The 23,184-nt window shown below is 40.5% G+C and overlaps 1 protein-coding gene across 1 annotated transcript in view; it reads right to left on the bottom strand.

Moving 5' to 3' along the window:
* Positions 1-3,436: 3,436 nt before the first annotated feature.
* Positions 3,437-23,184, bottom strand: part of PITPNC1 (phosphatidylinositol transfer protein cytoplasmic 1) — a 73,424-nt gene continuing 53,676 nt past the window's right edge. Inside the window, exons 6-10 of the mRNA XM_058852224.1 lie at positions 19,035-19,130; positions 10,708-10,863; positions 9,927-9,990; positions 6,697-6,815; positions 3,437-3,869 (exon numbers count right to left, since the gene is read on the bottom strand). Of these exons, the coding sequence (XP_058708207.1) occupies positions 3,864-3,869; positions 6,697-6,815; positions 9,927-9,990; positions 10,708-10,863; positions 19,035-19,130 (441 nt within the window). The 3' untranslated portion in view covers positions 3,437-3,863. The remainder of the gene's footprint in view (positions 3,870-6,696; positions 6,816-9,926; positions 9,991-10,707; positions 10,864-19,034; positions 19,131-23,184) is intronic.

The raw sequence follows: 23,184 nt of genomic DNA, 5'->3' as shown, positions 1-23,184 counted from the left end.
GGAGATCATAATTCAATGACCATGCTGTTCATTTAAAGCAAAACATTGTTAGACTTATTTAGCAATTTTAACTTACACATAGAAAACCAAGTCCAAACAATGGCAACAGAAAATCTCCTATTGACAAGAGCTTGAATTCTCTCTTACTGCACTCACTAATTCATAAAAAGCATATACATTTGGCTTATTTCAAAGGATAACACATTGTTTTGAAGTTATAGTGCAGCAAGCTTCAAAGCAGTTTTAGCAAAGTATAGCGGTCTTGTTACAAACTGAAATTCAAGGAACAAATATTTCAGTTTCAAAGTCTCTACAGCAGCAATTAATGCAAATTGGCTACTAGATGTCACAAAATCACCTTCCAGAATAATCAAAATGCCGAAGAACAAAGTCAAATAGTTTCTTTCCATAGGATTTATCCAGTCCTTTACAAAATTAACCATTACATTCATAAGCAATCCCATTAGGTACGCGTTTCAGGAATGTGCTGCTCCTCACAGCTTTTGTGGATCCCTCCCTTTTTGATTTTTTAGGAGATTGACCCTTCTGAAGCTGCACTGAATTGCCAGTTGTTTTGTAGTGATTGTTCTATCCAAAATACACAAAAGTACAAGCAAAGCCTGGAGGTTTTTATAGAAACCTGCACAAACTCATCACGGTTTTTGCTCTGAACTGTATTCTCCTTAATAAAAAATTCCTTGCCAAGTCCTAGCAGAGCTGCATCATGGAATTCTTGTCACTGTGGCAGAGAAGAGGAACATGGCTGTGTTCACCATGCTCTGAGGCTGTACTCAGTACATAATCACACATTTATTTTTGCAAACAAAGTGAGGAACACCTGCAAAACTCTCTATTTTAATCCTAATAAATGTGTCTGAAAATACAACAGAAAGGGAAAAATCAGTACTGAAAACAACCCTTTCTCCTCAAGGTGCTACACTGAAATACTCAGACCTTCCTTCTCATTTCATTTCGTGTGCCTGCTGGGAATATTCTAAGAAAAAAGCTGTCTTACCCTAAATAGCAGCCAACCAAACAGAAAAAGGCATTTAAAGATCATATTGACCAGATGGGTGATGACTGCTGGGTAAAGCAAGGCAGAACTCAGCCCTGGGTACTTCCACAATCAGCGAAAACCTGGGGTATTCTTACCCAAAGCAGGGCCACATTACAGATCCTTGAACTGGCCTTGATGGGGCAGCAGCGCCAGGCAGAGGCTGCTCCTGACCCTGCCAGGGGTGAGTCCAGCGTGGGGACACTGAAATCAGGCACAGCAGGGGGATCCTGTCTCTCTCTTACATCTCTGCCATGCAGATATTCAAACCTGTCCTGTTCAGGTAGGCTAATGATTTTCACAAATGACTTATCCCCAAACTGACTTCGTATCACAATCAATGTGTTGGAAATCAATCAGTTAAACACCAGTAAAGGTGGGACTGCTGTGGTCTAATAATCTGTGTCAAACCCAGATTCCAAAATGTGAATAGAAACAGTCACGTGTGAGCACCAGGACACTGAATAGAGCTGAGCAAATTTGTCTTAGACAAATTAAAAATCCATCGAAACAGACTTTCAGGTGGAGCAAATCTGAACTATTTTGGTATAGGCCAAAGTCAGGCAATGAGAAAACAACCAAACAATGCTTTCCCTTTGCTGCCAATGTTCCAATCTTGATACTAAATCAATAATGACAATAAAAACATTACACGTGATCCTATGATTCCATAATGTGCACCCTTGTTAAGCTGAAATCATAAACCAACATAGGGAAGTTTTGTTTTCAGTATTACTGCAACTTCTTTTTAAACAAAACAGCATCACTGTCAGGTCACCAGTGACTTGGAATTACCAGCTCTGGGAAGAAAAGTAAAGCCAAGCATGGATGGGACATGGGAGAATGCAGGAAGTCAGACCACAGCAAACTCACAGAGAGCTCCTGGATTTTGCTGGCTGCAGGATTTTCACTGTCAGACAAATGAACACTTGTTTCAGTGCAGGTTGGCAGTGGCATTACTTCTGCTCCCAAAACATCCCCCTAAACACCACACATTCCATAAAACTTGTGCTGCAGCTGCAGCCGGCGAGGAGCTCAGTGCATTTCAGCCACTGTGCCCAGGCTTGGGCACCCCCAAACTGAGTGTTCAATATTCAGTGCCAGCTCAGATCTGGAGAAGTCTCTTTATTTCTCAATCCATGAACCATCAGTGGTGGCACAGAGTATCCCTCCACTGGGAACATGATTCAGGTAGGAGCTGTCATTCCCTGGGACTTAGCAGTGGCTCATTGATGTCACCAAGAGACAGGAACTGCAGCAGCCACGGAACAGCAGTTGTGTGGAAAAGAGCAAAGTGCCCCAAAGCGGGGGCAGCAGGGAAAGGGTCTCACCCAGTTCATGCTTTGAAGAGGAAGGAAGGAAGAGACCACTCCTGCAATTTATTTTTCTCCTTCTTCCACTGTCTACACTTCCCTCTGGGAAACATCCTTGTCTACAATTGAATTCCTGAGATTGAAGAGTGATTTCACACATAGACCAGGAAGAACACTTCTGGCTCCTTAACATCACCCACAATTTCTCTGCTTCTTGAAGTGACTGATTTTGTCCCCCTTCCCCAAACGAGGCAGTGCCTGGACCCAGCTCTGTCTGATTGTTCTGTTTACCAAAGATGTGAGGCAAGGAAGAAAAAGGAGCCTCCTGTTTTCTTCTCTTTACATTCAAGGTCTCCCAGCCTGACTACCACTCTTCTTCCAGTGAGGAAAAGATAGAATTCATTGCTTTTGTTTCTTAACTGGCACAATTCAGCTGCTTTTCTCAATGTCACAGAACACCACTGATGAACACCAACACTCTGAGCTCACAAAAGGACAGGGGAGAGCTAGTAAAATACATTATCTACAAGAAATAGGTGGTTCCTTTTACAAATTCTGTGCAAGGTAGAAATAGTTCAATGGCCTCAAAGTCAGTATAATTAATTACAACTGGGGCTTTGATACAGTGATATTTTAGGTTTGAAAATATTTGTGTTTTGTGTTTTAGGCCCCAAATCCTGAGTCATATTAAGCGAAATGTGGATCTGTTGGTGTTCAAGTACAATGAGTTACAGGTTAATGAACACACAGGAGAAGCCTGAGAGTGGGAAAGATTTTAAAATTGGTTATAAAAGAAGAAAATGGGAGGTTTTTTTTTCTGTTAACCCTGCATTCTAGTTGGCACTAATTTGCCTCAGAAGTCCTTGGCAGATTTACTTAATATCTACTCCTAATTATAAATGCTGTGACCTAGATGAGGGTTTGCAGGCAGAATACTGCTACAGAAAGATTGGTTTTCGTTTATAGCATCCCCTCAGACTGTTCCATTGATGTAAGTAAGATGCACCATATGGCTTGAAACACTACTTTAAGAATATATAAACTACTTTCTCTTGCATGCACTTTTTCAGAAGGTTTTAAGGATCAGGTCTGAGGAAAGGAATCATCTTTCCACACCGGAAAGATTATTTGAAACAAACAAAAAAACCAACCAACAAACCACCACGACCTTTGTAGCAATTGAGTTATGTCACTCTTGCTGTGGCAGACATGGCTTATCAGGAGGAAACATGCAGGGTTAATTTAAAAGGTTTTTTTGGATGGATCTGGAAGAGTGAGAGTTTCTGGAGCAGACTTTTTCCGAGGCCGATCTTTGGGAACTGTTAGGAAATCAGGAGCATCTGTGGAGAGAGGAGTTGATGGAGCACTAGATGGAGCACTGCGGGTTGAGGAAGGCATGGAAATGTTAGAGATAGATATTGCCGGTGGGAAAATCCCAATCTTCTTGTTGGTAGCTTCCTGAGTGGCTCGTTCAAACTCTCGGACTTCATCCATTGTCATGTCTTCAATAAGAAGGAACGAAAGACAAAGGCATGTTAGAATAATTTCAAATAATCATTTCATTAACTCAGTTAAACTACTTCCATCCAAATCCTAAATCAGGGAATGATTGCTTATCATGCATCTCATTAAGTGATTCTCCACATGAATGCCTCCCCATTGTAAGGCACTGACTGGAGCACAATGAGCACAATGTAAAAGAAACAAACTTTTAAGTACATTAATCACGTACTAATGGTTCCTCTACCTGGGTCTGACTGAATAAAGATTGCTGCCTCAGTAATTGCTGGGAAAATCCAGCTATTCCACAGGCAACTGAAGAGTACATTTAGATACAGTCAGCAGGCAGCATTTTTCAGAACTCCAAACAAAATACAACTGAAAGGGGTTTTAAATTTTTCATTTAGATTACGAGCCCAAGTGGGCAAAGGGTTGTCACGGTTTGTTCACCTGCTGTAATTACCAAGGGATGGAAAATTCTCTCTCCTTCCATTGACTTTATAGCTGCGGCTTCATGCACAGGACCGAGCTTGTTTTGCTTTTCCACTGATAAAGCCTAAAGGATTCCCTCTCACTTGACAGAGCCACAAGATTCCAAGCCGTGCTTCCCAACTTTCCATCCGGAATCTGCACTGAAACCCCGGTGGGAAGCGGCAAATCCCCTGCTCTCAGCTCCGGGCAAACGAGCGATGATGATGAAAGCCCCTCGGGAATGGGGAGCCGGGTGCCCGGGCCGTGTCCTGAGGTGCCAGAGGTGTCCCACAAGAGGGCAGCGCCATCCCAGCCCTGCAAAAGCTCCCGTGCGATCCCCAGGGAAGGAAGGACATCTGCTACAAACTGGGGAATTGAGCAGAAAATCAGCAAGGCTCTCCTGGAACCTGCTGCTCCATGCCTGCAGCGCCTGCAAGACGCCCACCGAGCCAACTGAAGGCAATGTTAAGATTTTTGCTGAATGTCAAGTTAAATTCATAAATTTGAAGTATTTCATTAGACCATTTATAGATTCTTTGAGCCACAAAAGCTCAAAAACCTAGAAATACAAAACCAGCAGTTTTTTAATCAATCAAGTCTCGCATATTCGAGTGTCTGAAGCACAGGACTGGCAGTGGGGAATTACCAAACATGTGAAAAATCCCTGTCCTTCAGGGCACTGATGCTTTTTAGCCCATCCCAGCTGCACACATGTGCAACCTTGGATGTCAAAGCAGCTTTTTGTTGTGTTCCAACATCACATTAAATCGACAAAAGCGTGCATGGTGCCGGCTGCCTTCGCTCCTCCTGCACCACATTGCAGGGACCCTTCCAGCCCACACTGGCACTGATCAGGAGTGAGAGCGACTCCTGTTCCAGATCTGACAGAAGTGCTGGCAATAAACAGATGGTCCCAGGGGAACTATACCTACTCGTGTTGGAGAAAGGTTTGAACCTGTTTTGCTGATTTACACTTTGTTTCACACCCTGTGACAGTGGGTGAGCATTTCTGCACTTGAAGTGTCCCAAATCCCCCTGCAATCACAAGGATTTTGATTGAGGAATTCTGTACGATGTGAACCAAAAGCTGTCTTGGACAAATGAAGGGAACAGGAAGGTTTCTTGGTGCACTGTCCTTTGAAGTGAAGTCTTGCTGAGTGGAGCCTCCAAGACTCTTCATTTTCAATTCAGACATTAAACACTTCAATTGACTTCTACTTTTTAGCTTATATTTGCTTTAATTTCCTTCTGCTGTGATATGTGATATTTGCATTGTACACTCAAGGAAAGAGTCCTTAAACTGAGCTAGAAAGACTCAGATTCACTTTTCCCTTTTCATTAATAACAACTTCTGTTCTGACCTCAATGACAATTTTTCCACATGGAGACTACAGGTGGCAGACTTCATTCAGAACCAAGTCCTGAAGTGTAGAGCCAAAATCCGAACTCATTCTTTACTAAGGAGTAACCTTGATGTCAGTGAAGCTGCTGTGTCACAACCACAAGAATTTCCTTCCTGGGGACTACACAGACAAGATCTCCTCAGGCTGGGGACGGCTGGCACTGAGCAAAAGCCAAGGAAAGACTTGAAACCCTTCAAGCCTTGCCCCACAATGACAGCATGACTAAAGCCAGCACTGAGTTCCACAGCACCATTAGCAGAAATAAAGGAAAAATGACATTTCAGGAGCAAAGGCCACTGCATCTTCTCTATACGCAGAGAGTATCAATCTCTAATTTTAGGCCTCTACTTGTGGGGCCCAAATTAGGTAATGAAGTACTTTATAAAATCTCCAGAATTTGAACCAGAGAACCTACAGAGAAATCTGCCCTTTTCCACAAACCACTGTTACATGTTTCTGAAAATACTTCCCACCTTGTTGGTATCTAATCAATGGTGGTGACATTAAAGTTACCTTGAAAAGATTGAATAACTCATTAGATTTTTTTTCCTGGTGAAACAAAGAATTTTGTGAGTCCCATGGAAGTTTTCCACTCCCCATGTTCTTGGCTTTTTGACTGGACCACTGTGAACTCCTACATTTTTTAACTATTCAAAGAATAGAAAGTAAAAATCCTCTTTAACTTCCTCTTTATGCATCCAGCTGAAATTTGAGTGTTGTGTTTTCCTGGAAGCCAGGGAGCTGTATATGAACCCAACCCCACCCTCCCTTACTTAACTGGCAGGGTTACAGTGCAAACCAAAGGCAGGATTGCACTTCATGGAGAAAGATTCTGTTCTTATGGAAGCAAAATCTCCCCAAAATTCCACGGACTGATCGACAATTGGTTGCTCTTTTCTGGTCTGTGCAGGTGTATTGGCTGAGGATGGGCAATATGTTTTAAAAATTGACATACTCTTGCTTTGGCATGGCTCTCTATTTCATCCACAGTAGATGAATGTTGGTTGCAAACTTTAATGTTGGTTTTTTCATGCATATTTTTCTCGTATTCTCGAACATCATCCATAGTCATATCTGTAAAAAGTCCAAAATTGTTGGCATTTTCCATTGATTCAGTGCAAACTTTTTTTTTTTTCCCCCTAAGGAGAAGGTTCTAGGAACACAAAGTCTTTCAGCAGAAGCCAACTAAGGATTTTTTAAAAAGCAAGGAGCAACTAGCTTTATGAAAATTGCCTCATAAAGGTAGTTGTGTCAGCCAAGGAAGGTGTGAGGTTAAGTCAAAGGGAGTCAGAGAACAGGAAGGAGTGGAAATTGTTTAGGAGTATCTGTGTAATGTAAGGTAGGCAGGAAGTACTGAAGTGCAGGCCTTGGCAAAGGCCAAGATCTTCTAAAGAGATTTTAGAAGATCCTTTGGAATAAAGGATAGATACAGAAATATTATAAATATTTACTTACCTTTCCAGCACTTGCAAAAAGAGTTTTTGTTAACTTTGCATTGGACATCTCATAACCAGCAAAACCCTTAGTGTTAGACCCCCACCAGTCTAGATTCCAGAAACTAACAATTAAACTGGTTAGTGAATTAATAATGACTATGTTAATGGTTGTGTGGCCTCGAGCAATTGAATGAATGATGAAAATTAGAAATATCCCACAAATGAGGCTGATCCCCCCAGCAGGATCACTGAGCACTGCCCAGCCTGGCTGGGGTGTCCACCCAGCACAGCCTGTCAGGTGCTGTGGAACACCAGGCAATGGTAAACACCTTTAACAGGATTTGTCATCAACCACAACTCCAGCAAAAACATAAAGAATCCAAAAAAGTGACCTCTGACTCTCCTGAGTATTCCCATGCTTTCCATAAATCCACTGGGGAGTGAGGACTCAGAACAGGAGCAGTGAGAGTTTGGTCTGTTCTTTACTTTGGTAACTTCAGAGCCTCGTAAAAACAGCCATCAACTTTGTACTCAACACACTGAAGAGTATTTTATTAGCACAGTCTGCTGGCAAATGGGTGCCCCTTTGGCCATGCACTGTGATCTGCTCTCGAGGCTGCCATTTTCCTCAAGTTTACAATGTGCCACTGGAATCTTGGAATTCTTGTATCACCCCACTCCTTGTTCTGTGCTGGGAGGCTCCTGCTACATTTTACGAGGCAGCTTTTAAGGCAAGATACAACTTCAGCTGTTGTAGTGGCAGCACAGTGTCATAATTCATCAGTAAAAAGAAATGCAGTCTAAAATTTTGATCCAAAGGAAACATGGAATACCCCTAACTCGTACTCTTTCAGTCTTTTACTGTTATCTGGAATGAGAAACAAGCTCAGAAGCCGTGTCAGTAGCATGCTGGGATGCACTTTGCCAAGCAGAGAACATGCTCTTTATTAGTAAGTAACACTGAGAAAATAGAATTTCTTAATAATAAGGCTAAATACAGTTTAGTAAATTAAATGACAAAACACATTCATACTTACAGGATCAGCAACAGCAACCAGATATTAACATAACACATTGTTTATTACACTGATTATTTGATTCAGTTTAGCTATCATCATCTCCAGGTCTTTCTCAAACTTTCATTTTAAAAGAGGTTAATAGACATTTAAAAATTATAATTTTGATGCTAGATTATTTTATCTATTTTATTAAGCCCATTTTTTTTTTAGATTTTGTACTTAGGCTGATAATTAAACTCTTAAAAATACACTATATTAATTAGTAAAAAAGCCTCACTCTGACAGTAAAAATCCACAAGATAATTGTGTATCACAATATTTCATTTGTGGAAAGAGTATTTTTGATTGGGAGATTTCAGACTTAGGAGGGGAAAATCTACAGTGAAGCATTTTTGAGCTAAACCTATTTGGTATGTTTAACTTCATGGCTATTCATTTGTCGTCATTATCAGGAACTCTGCTAAAGTGCAGCTGACACTTCACTCCTCAGTAACATTCTCCATCTCTCACTCCATGGATATTTTGGGTAGACTGGGAGCAAATTTATGGGCTCAATTTTTACATGAAGTCAGGCTGTTTTATTTAAAGTTACCAGTTTCCCTGACTTGGTACAGGAAAAAGAATGGATTGCTCTATTTCAGGTAAAATAAGAAACAAATCTAAAATAAAAAAAATAAAATAGCTCTGAAGAATTCTCTCACTGGATATAAAATTCTCTTACTAGTTTACAGCTATTCCAATAGAAAAAGGTATTTTTAGCAGTTTCAGTATTTTTATGACCATTACAGCACAAGATTTTCATGCAGTATTAAATTTATAAGAACACTGTGATTTCAAAAGCAATTTTTTCTCCATTTCCAAACAACGAGCCCGTGGTTAAATTCCAGTGCAGGGCTGTGACACCTCTGAGATGTGTCTGCAGCAGTGACTGTTCCTGAGCAATGCACAATGGCTCTGAGCTCTGATGACAGAGGTGTTCCTCACCCACCAAATGCCCAAATTGGTGTTTCCTGAAGCTTGAGGAGGGCCTAAATGAACATTCTAAATCCATTGCCAGATTCCCATGATACGTTACAGGCCTGTCTCAGAACCTGTTTCAAGAACAGCTGTGATTATTCTGTCTTACAGAAAATGCATGTAAAAGGTACAAACCCAGTGAGCTGTTTCTAGACAATGGGATTGGCTGGTTTGCCATTCAGATTGCTTTGTCCTGCTGGAAGTGCCCCTATTCCCACAGCTGGCTCATGCATTCCCAACACTTTTTGGAATCATAACAATCCATATCAATAGTTTAAAACTTTCTTTAAAAGCTGGCAATGTGTTGGATCAGAGGCCTTAGGAGTCTGCAGTATGGAAATGGCTGCAAGTTAAGGCAGCCTTAAGAAGAAGCTTTCTTCAAACCTGCATGAGGTTCTCCATACAGATGACTCCTGCACTGGTGCAGGTCCACTTCATGCTGGGATGGCAAGGCATCCCTGGGTTCTGCCTGCTGCCTAAATCCAGCATCCCTGGAAGTGTCCAAGGCCAGGCTGGATGGGGCTTGGGGCAACCAAGGTGTCTCTGCCCAGGGAAGGGGGTGGAAGGAGATGATCTTTAACATGGTTCCATCTCCTCCCTTAACAACTCAGACTAGGACCTGATGATCCATGAAATCAAATGGAAACCTGCTGTCAATTGTCTCAGGGTTTGCAGCAGCCCTTTGAAAGGGGCTGGCTCTGGAGGACACTCACCATACCACTCATCCACCCAGGCAAACGCCTGCCGGTGACCGATCAGGAGGATGTCTCTGACCACCTGCAAACAAGGAAAGGGTTAAAGGCCTCAGCAGCAACAAAACATCTCATCTGTGTCTTTCAACAGGATTCAAAGTGAAAAACCCTCTGACAGTTTTGTGTCTAAAGAGCCATGCTGGCTGTAAAGGCTCCTAGTCCAGCTTCCCACTGCAAGTGGGTCTGTTGCCAACACTGAATCATGGCTTTGACTAGCACGGGAATCCATTTGGGAATGTGACATATCTGGAAATACAGATTCCACTAATCTTTGGCCAGTTAGACATTCTGGATCTCTTCTTTTCCCTTCTGTTTTTCAAACATGTAGAAGGTCAATACTATGAAAAGTTGTATCACATTGTAGTTATGCAATTTATCAACTGATTTTTTCATAGACTGATTGGAAAACTTTCCCACTATCTCTTCCTAAACAATTCTTCACCTCACTTGCTATGTATATGGGACTCCTGTAAACTCAGAAATGCTTCAGCTCATATATTGGTCACAGCACAGAAAATGTTGTTGATAGTTTTTCTCAACCTTAGGCCTGAGCAGCTCCAGGCTTTGTCACGTTTGTACCCAGAGTGAAGCTCTGGGCTCTGCTCCAGCTCCTTCAGACCTTGTGAGAGGTCTGAGCAGACTGGGCCGAGCTCCCAGGCTTCTCCACAGCCGTAGCCACATTCCTGGGAGTGCTTGAGTTCTGCTTATGTGAAGGATAAGAAACAGCTCCTGTTTCACTGACCTTGTGTACAAATTGCTCTACTCTGGTTTGAAGTCCCCAGACTTCAAATTTCACAGTCACAAGTTTGTAGGAACACATAATTGGCTGATGGGTCTCTCTCCAGCCTTCTTTCAATTGGCCTCTCCCAGTTTTCTGTGACTTGAAGTATTTGGGATCCTGCAAAACAAAGAAAACATACAGGAAAATTCAGGAGGGGAAGTTGTGTTTGTCAGTTTGCTGAAGTAAAAGTTTTGATAAGACAAAAAACATGCTAATAAACATCATGAAAAAGTAATAGAAATTGACTTTTAAAATACACTAGGATATCCTAAAATCCAAGCCTGGCAGTGAATCAATGGCAGCATATTCTTGGAGATGCATTGACAATCATATCATCCAGGACATTTTCTGCTTTAAGAAGATCTGTTATTGCAAGTCATTACAGCTCAGTGCATTCCAAGGGTTATTTATGGCCTTTGGGGAAAAAAAAAAAAAAAAGTGGCATCTTCAGAGCCTGTTTTTCCACTGCCCCTTGGTGTGAACTGCTTGTACTTTCCACCCGTGCCTGTCTCCTGAAATCGTGTCCAGTTGGAGCTTTGACACTTCAACACTGACCCTGACAATGCCATTTTCAGTTTTAAGTGAACTTGTTCATCCTAAGCTAAGTAGGAAACTCCTGCAGTTTTTCCATCTCTGGTTATAACTGAGTTATGAGCAAACACTGAGTAATCCAAATTCTGCTTCTCTTTCAGGAACTGGGAAATCAAAGGAACTACAACATTGAAATTACAATATAATTTCATAAAACCATTAAAGGCATTAGTTAATTTTTGTAAAATTTACTTTCATCTGTACAAGATACAGTTTTATCTATGAAAGTGCTATTTTCCATATTGGTATAATTCTATTTCCCTTTATGTCCAATCCTGCTAATTATATCTTGTAAATAGAAATAATTTATGGTTAAGCACTGATTGTCAGAACTTGAAAATTATGTCATTTCAGAAAATTCATAGTGAAGCCTCTAAAATCCATCCTGAAGAGTAACCAGCAGTGCTCAGCTGTGTTCTTTCCCCAGTGCTGAGGTCTGGGAAGATCCTTTGTTAAAAAAGCAGTTAAACATGTACTTAAATAGTGCTTAAATTATGCATTAAATGGATGACAATCAGGAGAAAATAACACAAAAAATGATAACTAGTCTGATCTTCATTTTGCTTCATTCAATGAAGCTTATGTATCACCAGCATTCATTTTTCCTACTGTTTAGTTATGTCTTGACTTCTGGCTTTATCCTAAACTGAAGCTCTGCCATTAAGGCTTCTCTGCAAAGTTCTAATGAGGTGATAGTCTTTCCTCCCTGTGAAAGTCACTGCTTTTATTGCTGACACAGGCTTTGCAAAGGGGAGACTTTGAGCTCACAGTATAATAAGGTTTCAATGTTAAATCACCATAAAAACAGTTCAGCATCATCATTTATCAGAGCAACACCCCCCTGTACAGCACAGCTCATGGTCACAGGCTGCTGCCAATCTTCTCACCCAACAAAGCTCAAGCACAGATGGATCTACACATTTTCTGGTTGAAAGAGTTGTTTAATAATTGATCATTGCCTGAAGCAATCAATATAATGATAATACCAATAAAAAGAAAAAAGGGAAGAATACACAGTATTCAGAAAGATGTAACATTCTAGTTGGATGTTCCTTAAAAAAAGAAATCATTGCAGGAAATATGATTTCAAATATGCCTGCAAAATATTCCAGTGTGAAATAAGAATCTCTAAAAAGGAAAATAGTTTCCTGTAAGTCAGGGTCTGTTATTTTTTACACAAACACACAGTGCTGGTGTGATGGAGCCATTGCCTTGATTCACCATTTCAGATACACACTTTAATAATTCTGAGTGTTGTACTTTACAATCCTTCAGAGATAACCAGATCTATAATGGAATAAGTTCAGTGCAGTCCAAAGAGATTTAATGTAATCAATTTGAGTCGGTATCAAGTATCAAGAAATTCTAACCAAAAATGAAATAATGAAAAACTGCCGTGCATCACTGCTTGGCTCAGTTTTATGGGTTGGGTCTGGTTTGGTTTGGTGAGTTTAACCCAGCAGACAAGGGGACACAGAGTGGGAATCACTCTGAACTTGGCAAATCACCCACCAACTGCAATGCATCTGATCCATGACAACTCCCAGGTGCAAATTCCCTTAACAGCAGCCAGAAATGGCACCTGTGCATCCCTTAATCCTGTCCCTTTTTCTTGAAGGACATGAGGATTAATCACAAATTGGCTGGAGAGCTCCATGGGAAGAGCCAGCTGAGGATGGGTGGCTCAGGCAACTCACATCAAACAGCTCTTAGGGAAATTCCTGCCTCTCTGGAAACATTAACATATTGATACTATAAAACTACAGACTGATGAATGGAAGCCAGACCTCAGAGGAACAGATTTCCAGCCTGCTGTATGAAAGATCAAGGTGTTAAAGACTTTGCTGAGTGCTTGCTCAGGAAGCTGAGACTCAAAGAGTTGGCACAAGAGCCAAGTAGGGAGATGTAAGGCACACTGTGACATTGGGCAAAGTCAACTTGAGAATTCAATGTCTGGGCCAGCAACTCAAAGGACACAAATGTTTGACAGAGGTGAACTGTTGTAAGGAAAACTAATATCCCTGGGCTTTAACCCAGCTGCTAAAAAATTACATGTTTAACTACATCATGACTGTTTTAGAAATACACAAATTCTGTCTCAGCAATTGTTTGTGCTATGGATCATACAAGGAAACCTTTAGGGGAAGAATCTCTACATTCACCACTGTATTTTTACACCTTTCCCAGGCCTCTGCTATGGGCCATAGCCATGCCAGAGGGACTTTGGTGGGACTAGGACTGCTCATCTTTTGCTCTTCAATGCCTGATCCAAAGCCTACTATAATTAATGAGAACTTGGACAAGAATGATTTTATGTGCCTAACTCATGGGTTCAAGTTGCCACAGTAAGACTTACAACCTGGAATTCTGAAGCAGCGCTGATAATTTCCCATTAAAAGCAAGTGGAAATTATATTGGTACCAGCACTGCTTCTCTCAGCAGCACTCAAGGCACACATACTTGAAGCTTTTCCTCCTGTGACCAGAAACTGGGCAAGCTGAACTTTGCTCTATCCCCACTTTCATTTTACTACTTAGATAAATAATTTTGTGTGTTCCTTATTTTTGCTTTCAGACACCCAGGCCTTTCTTCCTAGAGAAGGCATCATCCAAAGAATACTGTGTCTATTCACTATTTTCCCCTTGATTTATCCACTGACAGAATCCTCAATCTGTTTTAAATGTAATGGCATAGCTAAAATCTTTTTGTTTAAATAACCTTCTTGTCCTTTTATCAGACACAATTTATTAGGAAAGCCCATCTGGCAAATCCTTTTGCTAGAGGAGCAAAACCTACTCTGTATTTGCAATACATTATTGCCAGGTGCAGAGTGATTTAAAAATAGCACTTCTGCCAACAGAGCAGAAACATCATAACCCGTGAGCTGGTCTTAGTTGAGAATAAAATGTAAAATTACAATGAAATAAAAGCCTCTGTATGTGGGATATGGATTCAAACATAGCACTCTCCCAGGGTTTATTACTTAGACCACGAGTCAATGTGGTTATTGATGGAGTCTATTATTTACCATTTAGCATTTATTTACTTAACTTTCCTCACGGACGTCACGGGCATCGGACACGGAATGGCAACGCCCTTTCCAGGAAGCAAACAGCACTGGGTTGTTGCAATGCCTCTTCACAATTAATTCTGAGCTGTTACTTTGTACTCAGAGTTAAATAATAAAATGAATTTGTTGTTTACAGAAAACCTCCAAATCTGCCTGGCACACTTGCCCTCATCTCTGTCACGGTACCAGGCCTGATTGGAAGCTGCCACTGCACCCTGGAGCTGGCAGCACCTCCCTGTGTGTGCTGGGAGCCTGCATGGGACACCTTGGCAGCCTTGGCACCCTTCTGTCTCCCCTTGCTGCTTGTGTGGCCATTCCAGCACGGGCAAAGGTCCCCAGGCTGAAGCTGCTGCCAGAGGTGAAAGTGCACCCTGCTTGTGCCACGCATCCTGTTCTCTCCCTGGAAGTACCCAGATGTCCCTGAAACACATCCTTCCTTCGTTTTCATGCCTGAATTAATTTTTTCAGACTCCTATGGCAATATCATGGTGCTTTTGAAGTGCAATAATTTTTCCCTCTTTATGCTGAAGACCATTTTGTTTGATCTTGAATTTCAGAACCAATCATGAGTTTAATACCTGTCATCTGGCATATCAGCATCAGCTGTAGTTGCTAGGTTTTGGATTTCAGCTTTCATAGCCAGGGCTCGGGAAAGATTTATTGATGTAAAGATGCTACCATAGACATTTATGTGGAGTAATTTTTTAAGGACTTTTAAAAGAATTTTCATTAAAGGGTATTTTCTGGAAGATCCAGCTAAATACTTAAGAACTGCAAATATTGGAACAGTTCTGAGGTGTTAAAATTTGATAATCCAGCCAGCCTTTATGTAAACTCACACACCAAGCGAGTAAGAGAAAGGAAATGTTCATACTTTTCATATCCTTCACTGAACTCCTGTGCTGACACAGTGCCCACACTCACTTGGGGGCTGAGGCAGCTGGATTATTTCAGCTACCATCATTTAGTGCTGTGACAGAGGTTTTCTTACTCAGAAAGCACTTGGACAGGCTTAAGGAGGACCTATCACAGAGCAGCTGTGCTAAAGGAGAAAAGCCAGCAATGGAAGAAGAAAACTGCAGCAGCTGCATGGAATCTGCTTAAAAGCAGCCTGAAAAGTTTATTCCATTTGTCCAGCTCTCTGTTACTTTGTTATAAACAGGAAATGAAACATTGTCAATTCTGAGAACTTGAATACGTTTGCACTGAACATTTTGCTCAGTAGCTCACAGCTACGGTAAATGTTTCATTTCATGAATGATTCACTGGAGGCCCTCCTCATCTTAGCTAAGCTTTGTTCTCTTCTATGTTTCAGACAAATATATCTGTCTATATAGCTCGTGATACATATTCATTGATGCTAAAGTCACAAGGAAATGACTTCACAAGATGTACAAGCCCTCTTACCTGGCTGGTACATTCTCTGGACAGAAATACAAAATTCTGTACTCAATGCAATATGTACATCCAGGTTTAGAAACACCTGTGGCTCCTTACAGACAAACAGGCAAACTTGTTAGCTGGGATCTAGAATCAACCTTTCTCCATTTGGAACCTCACATTTAAACTTATTAGAACATAAAGGATTAGACCCACGCTTCTAAAAAAGCCTTGTATTTAAGATGTGGCTACTTCACAATGGAGTTTGTAGATGGTCATCGAGTTAAAGGGAGGTCACCTCCTTTGGGATACCTGAATTGCTGCAGTTTCACCTCCTCCAGCCTTCCACAAAGGCAGAAATCAGCTCAGCCCCACGATAGAACTGGACTCTGTGTTTGTAATAGCTCACAAAACTGTCTTCTGATTCTCTATTGCCTGGTGATTTCAATCCTCAATGCCAGATAAGCCCTTCATCCTCAAAGGAATCCAAATCACTTGGATGATTCTGTTCAAGCCATCCCTCAGTATTACTTGTAGAGGTTCCCTTAAAGTGTCCTGCAATGAAGCAACAGCTCTCCTTAAGCCTCCAGGTAACTGGATTCTTCACTTTTCAATTTTAGTTAATATTTAGAAGGAGAGAAAAGCAAATACGCACTACATTGAATTCAATCATTTTCCCTTCAGCCAGGACATTTTCGTGGAACACATTTTCTCTCTCAGCACCAGTGAGAATGAGCTGTTCAGTTCAAATGGAATATTATACATACAAGGATTATTTATACATTTTGTCTTTTTTTGTGTGAATCACTATTATGGAAATGAAAATGGAATCTGTTTTTAGGATTCATGTCAGGACAACTGAAAAACTACTTTTTAGATCATAGGTGGGAGGACACAGTGGCTTTGTCCTTCTACCATCAGGCTCAGAAGTCCCAGCACAGAGCATGCAGAGGAAGTAGTGTGTGAAGGCATTTAATTATTTAAACCACTCTCTAGTATGCAGTATTACAGCTAAATAATGACATTTGCTGTTAAATCTGAAGTATATTTTTAATTGAAGAGGAATGCGCTTTCGTCAGGATATACAGAAAATTAAAGCTTATTTCTAGAAGCTGCCAAACACGCTGACCCTGATAAAGAACTTGCTTTATTTTAAGCCTGTGAAAGAGCCACTGAAATGAAGAGATTACTGACATGCCTGAAGTTAAAATTGTTCTCATTGGTCTTTTTGGATGGGAGTCAGAACATTTATCCTGTGGGATCTAATTGTTAAATCCTGAGGATTGCACTTCACTTTTAATCTTTAAACTTAGTATCAGTTCAGATTACATAATCTAAAAGCAGCCAAATTGTTGTTATTAGTGCAACTAAAATACCTTTCAAAAGCTTACACTAACTGGGTTTATCTGAAACTGCTATTTGGGAAACACAAACCCTTTCTCATTTGCATAGAATTACTGTTCTGGTTGAAAAGAGACGGAAATTACATTGATGAACATTAAAAATCTTTTTATAGTCTCTAAATTATGTAAGAGGCCACATCAGAAATGGAAATTTGGCTTCATGTTTGTCATATGGTAACATAAAAACCCCATAGTTTGTAAATTTTGGAAGATCCAGTATTTTCAACTATTATTAATTCACTATCAATTATGGCATGTGCACAGTTAAATACTAAAGGTGTTCTTACTGCTCTGTATGAATTCTGAAACAGAATTTGATAGTCAACAGAAAAATCACCCATCAGTACAGAAAAAAAACAACAGATGCTGGGCTATTTTTGTTGTTTAAACCCATATAAAATTCCATTTTGCATGGAATCAGGTCTTCAGATTTGTCTTTGAAATAGCAACACAAAGACCCTGAAATGCTTTTCTCCTTTAAGATGAGCCTGTTCTTCTGTACCAGAAGATTAATCATAGGGAAATTATGCTTAATACTTGGCTAATAAAATGAGCAGGAAAGTTGCAAAACTGGTTTTCACCTTTGTGTTTACAATTTCTGAAGCAAAGAGTTTGAGATGAAAAACCTCACAGGATTTCTTTAAAGTACAGTCAAATGCTGACCCATTCCATTAGCAGCTCATTCCTAAATGGAGCCAGAAGCCATGGAGCTCAGATAAGATGATGGGACCAATAAGCTGTTTCATGAGGTGTTATATAATTTTTGGTACTAAACAGATGGGTTTCATTATCTAAGGAAAGTAATAAAATTACTTTTCATTCTACTGTAGGCTCAGTTTTGGTTTATGACCCGTACATAACATTCAAAATAGGATCTATATAAATGGAAGATAACAAGTACTCGACTTTTTTAGTCTGAAAATCATGTCTCCTATAGTATAGAAATATATTCCTTGGCAAGTCCTCACTTTCTATCCTAAAAATGATTATGTAGTCTTGTTTTAGATAGTTAAACAGCTGCCATACTCACTGCCAGCTATGAATATAGACTTGGCTCCAGAGGCAAATCATATCTCCAAAATTAAATGCGAGCATAGATCTGATCATTCCTCTCTAGCTGCTTGTTGTGAACCATCATTTATCAACTCTGAGATTAAAACATTGAGACCTCATCTTCATTTGCATGGTGGCTGCTGATTTCAAACAGTGAATTGCATTGACCTAGAAGAAGCACGCTCTTCAGAGATGTGCTCCATCAAATATACATGGGAGCAATTTCCGAGGGAATTTTCACAGTGACTCTGCCTGCTGCCATTGATGCTTTTTGGCAGATCTGCTGCAGTCTGCAGTGTGCTTCAGTCCTTCTTGGTCTTGTGTCATTGTTCCCTTCAAGCAATTGTGTACCAGCCCCTTGTCACTGCAGCACATCTGTCCTTTGCTGGGCTTGAGCACTTTGCAGGACTCACTGATCAGGGTGGGATGTAAGTAAGGACAGCAGGGGTGTTCAAAAGTGCTCAGATCTGCAAACTCTTCACTGAGATTCATGATGCAAAGGAAAGGCCTTTTTTAGTTTGGACTAATTCAGCTGAATACCAAAGGTCTGGTACAGGATGTGTTCTGATAAGAATAGGAAAGCATTTCAAAGAATCATCTGCAAAAGAAAGTGTCAGGCAATCTAGACAGAGAGGCTGTTGTCTGCTTCTCCTCTGACCAAATGCTCTTGAAATATTACTGACCAGCAAGATTTTATACAAAAATAAAATGGTTCTGATTCCTATCCAGGCTATTCTAAAGCCTCTTACCTTCCCTTCCTCACCTCATTTCACAGCCAAGTTGCCTCTTACCTCTGATTCCTTGTAATAGCGCTCGGGAATCTCATCGCTGGCAATATCAATAAAGCAGACTTCTCGCTCCAGATCTTTAGCTTCTTTGTCAAAAATCTGCAAGAGTTAAAGAAATTCAAGGCTGTTACAGAACAACACCCTCAAAAAATCCACCTGGAATAACCGTTACAAGCAGTTTAAATGCCTTGTAATGTAACAGAATGTATTTTAGGCTTGTGCCTGAACAGCTTTGTGTAAAATACTTGAGTTTTTGCAGGAACACTGTCACGTTCTCCACCCTACCATTCACATCGTGTTCAGCACTTCCTGCTCCCACTGCTGTTCTTCCTTGGATTTTTTTGGAATGGAGACTTTGATTACAAACAGTAAAGTCAACAATTTGGATTGGTTTTATTGTGCTCTCCAATCTTTGTACTAGAGTCTGTCACTGTGTAAAAAACCTGACTCTCTGGACTCAGGATGTTTTCACCCTCTAAGGACTACAGCAGTGTGCACATGTTTGCTGGGAACAGTCAGTCTGACTTCTTGTTACACTGAGAATAAGAATTTTGGTTGAACTGCCTCAGTGGGAGCTGCAAACTTCCCCAACCCATCCATGCACACACATTTCAATCCTTTAGGACCACGTGTGGGACAGCAAGCCTCCTGTTCTATGCAAGGCAAATGATGGAGATATTTTGAAAATCCAGGTCATTTGCAGCTGCAGCGCAGTATCCTTCTGTGCCTGTGTCCATAATTTAATTATTTAGGCATCTCAGTGACCCATGTGACTTACACTGTGTCTGCAATACATTTCCCTCATGATTCTGAGACCTGGAAACAGCACCAAGCTAAAAGCTACCATGAATTAGTGCCATGAAATTCAGGGAACTTGTGCATCCACTGTCAGGATCAGTAATAAGCTCACAATGTGCTTTCTCCTTTGGGGCACAATGTTCTACAGCTGACATTTCCAGGAAGCAAAAATATATTTATTTTTTTTAAAAAATATATGCAGTGAATGCTCTCTTGATTTAATTAAATTCTAGAGGAACAGTTAAAAATACAAAATGCCAGCAACTCTTTAGTAACAGAAATGCTACTTCATTATTTCTGAAAGCATTGGGGCTTCCCATTTAAAGCATTCAAGAAGAGCAATGGACTCTGGTGAACACAGGAACCAGCTGGTAGGAAGAACATTGCTCAGGAAATCATCTTTCAAATACAGGAAAAGCTGAAGTTTTACTCTACAATTTTAGCTTGTCTTGGTAGTGAATAAAACAGGCAGCACTGAATGCTCACTGAGCTGGATGTAAAATGTTTGTGCATCCCAAACTGCAGAAGAACTGAGAAACTCCAACCTGGTTTTATTTCTATTATTATCCTTCTCCAATTGTTGTTATGCAAAAAATTATATTGATTATTTTAACAAATTGGAAGTGGGAAGCCCTTCTCCTATAGTGCTCCTTCTCTGCATTGGGTACATTGAGGTAAATCACTTCTGTGTTTAGGTATAGAATACAGGTCGCCTTCTATGAGCTTCCTCGCTTGCTTTCTTCCTAAACAAATTCAGAAACATAGAGCAGCCCCTGATGAAATCAGTTGAACTATTTCCAGAACAAGACGTATTTCACCATAATCTCTCTAAAATAATGTAAATTGCACTTAAATGGACATTACTAGGTCAGCTGAAGCTTTGAATCTGTCCATGGTTTAGGTACAAGCCCCATAAATTCAAGCACATGCAAATCTCTGCCCATTTGCAAGGACTTTAATGGAGGTTATTACCCAGTATCTTAGCCAAAGAAATGTGCCCTGCTCTGTCCCAGGCTTGATCCACATATTTCACCTCATATGAAAATAGTTCTGAATTCCTTTTCTCTCTTTAACATTCTGTGATGGAAGTGGGGATGACAGATGCCTTTGCCAATCTGTCAAAACCAGGAGGAATTTTTCAACCATTTCAACGATGCCTTATTTGCTGCCGAGGCTGTCTCTGACCATTTCCTTTATTCCAGAAGTTTGCTGAATGACATTCTCACTTCCCTTTGCCAGCAGAACTTGTTGTCTAATCATTTATGCTTCTCCCTTTCTCAGATTGTCCTCACAAGATTTGCAGCTAGAGATTTAATCTTCTCATTCTATCAGCAGTCGAAAATAAGAAGTCATTAGAGAACAAGACTGATTTTAGCTCTAATTCTCTTATTGCCTCTCCTAGCCACAGAATCTTGGATTGCCTGAAAGCCTGTAGGGAGGATGGGTTTATTGTGGTTGGGATCAAAGGGACCAAAGAAACTTAAAAGTTTTAAAGGAAAAGATTAAAGGCCACAAAAAGAAGCATAAGGCTCCCAATCTGTGCAACTGTATTTGCAAATGTGCAGAAACTGATTGGTGAGAACAATCTGTATCCTTAAGAAGATGATGTAGAAAGACAGAATATTAAATATTATATTGGAAAGAACTGGACAGGCTTTACATTTGGAAGCCAAGAAATTAATTGAGATTAAAATACACAATCAAATGGAAAACAAAAAGCAACATTCTGACTGAAGTGGCCTTTTTGCCATGGGTTTTGGTTTTACTTTGGGAGGAGTAACATGACAGCTTTTTTACAACAAACATTTATATACTTCCCCTTCCTAAGAGGAATGAAAACTCAGCATGATTTAGACTACATCACCCACAGAATGACAGAAAGTGGGAGAAAGGTTTCAACTGGGTCTTCTTTATGACTGTCAGTGGTTTCTTTTGGTGAAAACTAAAAAAAACCAAAAAAAACCCCAAAAGACCCAAAACCCCCCCAAAACAACCAACCAACCAAGTCCAAACCAACCAATCAACCAACCAGAAACCGAAAGTACACAAAACACCTCCAGGCAGGTGATTCCAGAACCTCAGGAAAGACAGCTCATACAGGATACTGCAGAAATATAAGTCCTGATGAAATTTAGATTTCATTCCTTTGTTTCCCTTCTGCCCTACAAGGACATGTCCTGGCACATGCTTTGCTAGTGACTTCCCTTCTTCTGGCAGCCACAGTCAGAACAGAAAGTCAGGTTAGGTTATGATAGAAAATTTAATATCCTCTTTTCTTCAAGCATTTTTTCCTATTTTTTTCCCTTTTTTTTCCTTCTATTTTCTGGCTAAGTTGCTGCTTCAATTTTAATCAGATGTAGTTAATTTAAAATGTAACTTTTATGGCCAATCTCCACAGCTAACCTGGACTGGCTATAAACAGCATAATGCCAGTTTCTGCTGAATGCATTGATTCCATCCACACTGGCAAACTCCTCACTCATCTGCACCTCCAGGACTCCAAGGGTCACATCTGTGCCTCTGGCTTGGCTTTGTTTCATAATACATGATTCTCTCTTGTGATGTTTGTTTTCCATCTTCAAGAGCAAAGGAACCATCCAAGGGATTTTCAGTTGGAAAGGTGTTTGGCTCTGTCATTACTACAAAATGCCTTTTTTTCCAGCCTAAACACGAGGAGTTTGTGGTCAGAAGGCTGTAAAGAGACAGTTAATTCATGGCAGGGCTGTAATTGTGGTAAGGACTGCAAGAATAGTAATTTTCTTCCATTAGAAAAATGCACAAAATATACTCTCCACCTTGAAATTCTCATCTCTGCAGATTGCCAGGGCCAGAGCCACTGGCTGCTTCCCAGGGTGTTGCTGCAGACCTTGAGAAGGTTCTGTCACCTGCTCCACTGGAGCTCTCATTTGCCTGAAGGAAAACTCCGACTCAGAACTCAGTCCATGGAGTTTGTTCAGTGTGTAACATCTCAGTAAATCATGCTCCAACCTCGGCTACTTCCAAATTCCCTAATTTCCTTCTGAGATTTATTTGGGCAGAGATTACAGGAATTGATCAATTTCAAACCTGTTCATGGGATAAAACTATTTATGTGTACACACATAATTGGGAGCGATTTTTCTATGGGAAAAGATTGAATCTCTCTTTGAAAAAAGAAAATTTGGCTCCCTGAACTAGCTGGGAATATCCCTGTGTGCCACATATTTATCTGTTACATATTTATCTGCAGCCTTGCTCCCTGCTCCATTTGATCTCCATGTCACGACTTCCCTATTATTCCATCTCTTATAAAATATCTCATTAAGATTTGTACTTTCTTGGACAGAGAACTGGATTTTTATGTAATTATGTCAAA

This window comes from Poecile atricapillus, chromosome 17, assembly GCF_030490865.1.
Source record: "Poecile atricapillus isolate bPoeAtr1 chromosome 17, bPoeAtr1.hap1, whole genome shotgun sequence".
Classification (NCBI taxonomy): Eukaryota; Metazoa; Chordata; class Aves; order Passeriformes; family Paridae; genus Poecile; species Poecile atricapillus.
This window is presented reverse-complemented; position numbering and strand designations above follow the sequence as displayed.